The sequence below is a fragment of the Hipposideros armiger genome, unplaced genomic scaffold (assembly GCF_001890085.2).
Source record: "Hipposideros armiger isolate ML-2016 unplaced genomic scaffold, ASM189008v1 scaffold_146, whole genome shotgun sequence".
In the NCBI taxonomy this organism is placed as follows: domain Eukaryota; kingdom Metazoa; phylum Chordata; class Mammalia; order Chiroptera; family Hipposideridae; genus Hipposideros; species Hipposideros armiger.
Window position 1 is genome coordinate 135,212 of NW_017731496.1, and position 6,854 is coordinate 142,065.

Genomic DNA, 6,854 nt, shown 5'->3' on the forward strand with positions numbered 1-6,854 from the left:
CTAAGACAGACACAGCCACCGTGGGGCCATCCGCCACCTTTTAAATCAAAGGCTCTTTAAAAAATAAAAAAGGGGGAGATGTGGGGAGCCAGCTGGGATCAGCCAGGGACACTGAGGCTGTAAACTGGCAAGCTACAGGCCTCCATGTTAGGGTGAGCAGCTCAAGAGCAGCTTAAAAGTTACAGACCAGGGCTGCAGTAAGGGTTAAGCCTGACAGCTGGCAAGCTGACAGGCTCTTAGGTCTTGGGGAGCAGCGTGGGAAGGTTGCTGGGTAAATCTCATCTCCTCTGTGCCCCTGAATAAAGAACAGCAACATCACAGACAACCTTAAAAGTTACAGAGTGGAAGGCCATCCTGTTAACAGTTTCTATTTGCTGTGTTTTGTATCACTTTGGGGAGACTGCTCCCCAAACCCCCTACCTAAGAAAAGTTACTTTTGCTATAAAAGCTGTGTATAAACAATAAACATGGCCACTCTCTGCCATCAGCACTGAGTGGACCTCCTGTCCCCAGCTTTCGTCTCTAGTCTCTTTCTTGTCTAGCTCCTGGCTGACAAGTCGGGAGTGCTCGGTTGGCACGCAGGCCATGACAAACATGTCTAACTTATAAAGCTATAAATCACCATGAAAAATTCTGGGAAAAAAAATAATAAACATCAGGAAGCATGACAAGACACAGACAGAAAGCAGATATGTAAGGGTAGCTTTTCCTGATAAGTTTAGCCAAGAAATGAAACACAGGAGAAAAAAAAAATCTAGGTATTTAGGATATCTCCTAAGGTCTTGCATCGTGAAAATCTTGTAAGTTACTGGGAAAAGTAGAAAAGTATGGCTAACTTATAGTCCACAAATAAGCTCAACTATGAGAATTCACTTTAACAACTTATAACAAAAAAGCTGCATATCATCTTATGCTAATTTCTCTTTGCAGCTTACAAAAATAATTGAAACACAAATCTTAAGGCTGGGATGTAGAATTTCCCAACAAAAAAAACATTTTAATCAATAACTATAACTATGGTCAATATGTTTAAATATAATTATATAAATATATAACTATTATGAAATCTTCCACAGATTAGCTTATTTTATTTCTGCTTTCTTTTTCCTTTTTGACTTTTCAAAGATTAAGGCCAAGAATCTCTCCTTAAATATCATCTATTCCTTGGACATTTTATAATCCTTCCCTAATCCACTAGTTTTCAAACCCATCCTAGAAAACATTTCTTCTAGAAATATGCTACATTTGTTATTTCAGTGTCTAATTATAATGTTTTACACCTGAAGTAGTTTGTTGTACGTAAGTTTTGAGTGTTGTCAGTGGCACTAAAATCCCGAAGTAAAATTATAAAGTATTATTTCTAGAAATTAGAGATCAAAGGAACTATAAGTTAAATATTGCCCCAAATGCATCTAATTCCCAATCCACTTACTTTCATCATGGACTCGTTCAATGTTGAAGGCTCTACTATGTTGATTCAAACTTAGTTGCTGTTCGTGAAGGTCCACGGGGACAGGGTTTATGCCGGTCCCTTCAAGGTATAACCTGATTCGCTGCCTCCATAGCCACCTTTGAAGAGTAAAGGAAAAGCAAGATATGTCAAGATAGAATAAATTAAACTAAGCATTAGGCATTATAATTTCACCAAATTAAAAAGTTCCTATTAAAAAACTAGTTATTCCATGAATAAATTATACCAGAAATACCTAAAACCCAAGGTTCCTGCTCAAAGACAGATTTAGATGTTTATTTCTCTTTGCAACTGTAATGAAAATATCTAATGTACGTGTACAAAATCTCCCAAATAATTTGAATTAAAGTCAAATTCTTTATCAAGTATCCATTAAATCCAAGATACTGTTTTACTCATCCAAAAATATAACATATACAAAAAAGAAAGCATTCTGAAATTAAAATAGTATTGTGTTAAGGTGGCTGGATTAGATAAAAATCCTTCCTCTAAAATTCTGCAATGATGATTTTTTTTTTTACAATAAAAGCAAAAAGAGATCAATAACAAATATAACATGTAAGATTACAACTAAAACTTAAATGACATTTCTGGTAAAAGTAAAGGAAAAAAAAAAAGTCAGGTTTAATTGATTTCAAAACCAAAAACTGATACATCAAAAAACCAATGGGACAGACCTGTGAGATACGTATACAAAAACATACTCCCACTTGCTAGCTATAAATTAGTCATTTGTAGAAGTGCCAGTTCTGAAATGACCAGAAACTAGAATCATTATTAATAAAATAACTCCAGAAGTCAAGAAGATTTAATACAATTTCCCAAATACCCAGAGAAAAAATCTAGTCCAAGTCAGGAAATAAAAAGTAGTCCAACTCGGCTCTACTATAATCAGCCAGCCCTATCTCAGCTCCTCCCCTCTACTCTTCTCTTCTTGGGGTAGTCTGACCACTGAACAAATTAAGTGAAAGAAATATGAAAAAAAATCCCCACCACTTAAGAAACACCTAATACATAACACAGAGATACCAAGAATCTGAGCATGGTTGGAGTAAATCTAACCCTCAGTCACTCTGGATAGGAGAAGATGAGGATAAAAAATATAAAATCTCAGAGAATTTGAGCATTCAATTTTAGCCAATAATTTTAACCATCTTTCTACCAAACTGCTAAGACCATGTAACAAGGTTAAGAAAGTAGAGACATGATCTCTACCTCACCAAAGGAGAAAAACCTCTATACNGTGAGCAGCCATCCAGAAGCCGGCAACTGATCTGCCTCGCCTGGGAGGAGCGCAGCGATGGTGCCGGCTTGGGCCAGTGAGGCAACGTCCTCCACAACTAGACTGAAGAACAAAACAACAGCAACTTGTCTGTTCCCCTCCCCCCGATTTCCCAATAAAATCTTAAAAAAAAAAAAATTTAAAAAGTGAAACTTGAGTTGCCATATCCCCCCTGCCAAATTCTTATCCAAAATACTCATGAGCATAATTATAAGTTAATAGTCTTGATATGAAATGCAGTCTCAAACAATGACAGGTCATATGCTTTCTCTACTGAAAATGCCTTTACTCAAGATAGTTTTAGAAATCTTTGGGACCTGCTTTCTCTCTAACAAAGAGGCATGTGAGAGTTGGCATGCAAAGCACAAACTGGTTAAAGTCAATTGGACAAGGAAATCAAGCTTAAAAGAACATTTAATTGAATAGCACATTAAAAAGACATTATAAGACTGTCAGATAATCTATCTTCTTTACCAAAATTTCATTTGAATTATTTGGTTCTTTTTAAAAAATCTAATTCACACCCAAAAATAAAAAGTTTCCTCTGGGAACACACACACAAAATATGTGTTAGCTCTGAAGAAAGTAGTTCCAGAAGTGTAATGATTGCTGCAGCATTGGCATTCACTATTGCTTCTGAAGAGCCTCAAATCTGCAGTGTAATAGCATTCATTCAGATTATTAAGGGAAAAGCAATCACTTTAATATATATATATATATATATATATATATATACTCTTAATTTACATACCTGATATAAATTTCAGTTGGTCTATATACAGTATGTTTTAAGATAAATTACATAATGAAGAATCAATTACTATCAATGCCTAATTTTCCTTTCTTTGATACAGATTTAATGCTAATGCTAGCTAGCTCATGAACCATGATTGAAACTATCTGTTAGGTCTCAAATTGAGAAAGGGAGAACAGAGTCTATTTTAGAGAAATGAAAAGGACCTCAGAGATTCAGTCCTGTTTTCAAACTACTTTAGAGGCAAAACATCTCCCCAACAAAGGAATTATTATGTAGAAATCCAAAATATACAGACAAATGAACTGATACTGCTAAAATATCATGTATTGCTAAATCGTTTTACAGGCAACCAACAGGAATGAAATTATTCCGATAACTCAAATTTAAGTGTCTGTGTTTATGGATGGATGATAGTTACAATCTTAAGTGTCGATATCCATTTGTGTCTATATTTTATTTTAGCTGTATATATTTTTTAAAATCCTTCCAAAGGTAGGTATATGCAACTGTAAATGAGTTTGTTTTATTTTGTTTTTAAAAATTAATTTACCTTACAATCTTAGGATACTTTTCCATTAAACAGAGACAGTAAGAAAAGCTTTAGTTTTTGAGGTCTGTACAAAAATGATCCTGGTGGATGAGTGAACTTTGGAGTGTTAAAATTTCATATGCAAATCAAATGAATGTGTTTTTCAGTTTAAGCATTTAAATATTTTTTAAAATAAAATTTAAAGAATAAATCTGAAGAATTCCTACGCACCAGTGATCTACTTCCCCTCCCCCATTTTACAGTCGAGGAAGTGGAGGAGTGGAGAATGACAGTCTAACCCACAGTTTCACAGTGAGTGCCTGGTTGGTCTGGGATTGGAACCCAGATCGTCAAATTCCCTGGTCAGTATCCTATCTCCCAACAGTGCTAGTTCTCTTCAAGGACCCTGAAGTAAAAAGGAAGGAGTAGGTAGGAGATGGTTGGAGAACGTGTTAGTGACTATGAAGATAAGCATTCACAGCTCAGTGAATTCCTTTTCATTCAGAGGATATTAATGGCACACTGAGTTTAGGTGTGCATTTCCCATTTGCCAGGTATGTATTTTTCTTTATTTTCCTATTCCCTAGGATATGTTTGCAGTTGCGCTGTTTTTGACATAGAGGTTATATTTCATGGCTGACAAAAATCATAAGATAAAGTCCAGTTTTAAATCTTTTATTATTTAAAAATATTTAAAGGGCTATTAAGAGCATGTTTGAGTCAAAGTACTGTGCGTTTCTCATTAGACAAGTACACTTTACAATAACATCCTTAAAATCGATACAGAACTTAAATGAAACAGTTAGCAATTATGATCATTTGTCACTGACCTTTCTCTACCAATTCTCTGTTCAATGGAAGACTTAAATTTCCTTGTCGTTTTGCTATTGAAAAAGGAAAAGGGGAAAATATCTTGATTAAATAAAATGTTTTGTATCATATAATAGCAAACACAATAAAACATATACATTATATATAGCATATTATAAATATAATATATAATAGCAATTTTGGTACTCACCAATATTTAAAACATCTTCCACAGCCTGAGTTGCAACCCTGTTAATATTGAATGACCTAGAAAGAAACACCACATAAATTCTTTGTTTTAATTCTAAAAACATACTAAAAATGAAAAAGGAATAATCTACTTAATATACAAAGAACTCTTAGAAATCATCAGGAAAAAGACAACCAAAAGACAATAGCCACACCTCACCCAGTTAAAAAAAGTGTGCAAAGTACACCAAACAGTTCATAGGCCTATATGAAAAAAATGTTCAATCTTACTCATACTTAAGGAAATACAAATTAAAACAAGCTCTTTCTCAGATTTGCAAGAATTAAAAACTGACAAATAATGACTGGCATGGATATGGGAAAAGACGTATTCTCATACACTGATGGGATTACAGAAGTTGCAGTCGGAAAGCAATTCTGCACTATTAAAATTTAAAATGAACATATTCTTCAATCTAGTATCTTATCCTACAATATACTCACACATATACAAAGATACGTANAACCTCCTGAGAGAGCCCAAGCCAGATCTACCCAGCCAGGCTGCTCCCGAATTCCTGACACACAAGATACCATGAGACATAATCAGCGATTATTGCTGTTTTAAGCCTCTAAGTTTTGGGGTGATTTGTTATGCAGCATTTGATACCTAATACAGAGGAGAATAAAATTAAGTTGAACATTAAGTTCCAGGATTATTTAAGGATTGTGAGGCACCACCGTGCTTAAGAAAAAGAAGTCAGGAAACCTGAATTACTGAAGAAGCTAGGAGGCTTAATACATTTCTGCCTGAAGTCAAGAAGAGAAACCAAAGGACTTCTAAAACGTACTATTCCAGGTAGAAATTAGAGATGCAACACCATCTACTTAACAGTTTCAAAATCCCCACAAGCTTATGAGTATTAAGTCATCTTTTTAAGGGAAATATATTTTAATAAACTGTATAAAATGTGATCTCTAAAGTTAAGAATCTCTTTACTTTAATGATATGCCATTAAGAAGTTCTAAATACACACATATAGACAATGAAGGCAATCAAAAAATAATTACTGAACCAATGATCTTAATTACTTATGCTCAGGGAATATTTCCTCAGCTAGGCTAGGGTCCTAGGCCTGATCCCCATGATCTTTTAATTAATCATTCATTTCAAATGTTTGTTGCCTACTGACAATGCATAATACCATGAATAGTGATAGAGAAATTAAAACACAAAATCCTATACTCAAGGAATTAATTGAATGGAAGAAGAATCAAGAAGAAAATAATATGAAGTGTTAAGTACTCTCTGTATAGGGACTTCAAGTCAGAGACCAGGAGAGGCACCAGCCTTGAATGAAAAAGGCTACACAACTGAGAAAGCGATACAAGGCCGCCCTGGGCAAAAGCATGTACAAAGGCATGAACTAACATGGGCCTTGTGAAGAACTCCTTGCTCTTCCATGTTCTGCTATCTTAAATATCAACAAAGCTGCTCAGCACAGCAAAAGCCTCCACATGTTGAGCCTCTAACCATGGTGTTAGCAGATGCTCATGTTACATTTGCACTTAAAAAACAGCCTTTGGAGTGGAGGGTGAAGGAAATAGATGAAGGTACCAACTTCCAGTTACAAGGTAAGTGCTGGGGATGTAATGTACAACATGATGTCTGTACAGTAAGTCCCTGACTTATGAACGAGTTCTGTTCCAGGAGAACGTTCATAAGTCGGATTCGTTCCTAAGTCCAATTTGGGTGCATGATTGGCTGCATCTGTGAAAGTTCGCAACTCGAATGTTCATAAGTCGGGGACTTACT

At 35.1% G+C, this 6,854-nt stretch overlaps 1 protein-coding gene across 1 annotated transcript in view; it reads right to left on the bottom strand.

Moving 5' to 3' along the window:
- The window catches only part of NADK2 (NAD kinase 2, mitochondrial), a 55,183-nt gene that overhangs the window by 31,259 nt on the left and 17,070 nt on the right, over positions 1-6,854 (bottom strand). Inside the window, exon 2 of the mRNA XM_019650731.1 lies at positions 1,433-1,569. Within this exon, the coding sequence (XP_019506276.1) occupies positions 1,433-1,569 (137 nt within the window). The remainder of the gene's footprint in view (positions 1-1,432; positions 1,570-6,854) is intronic.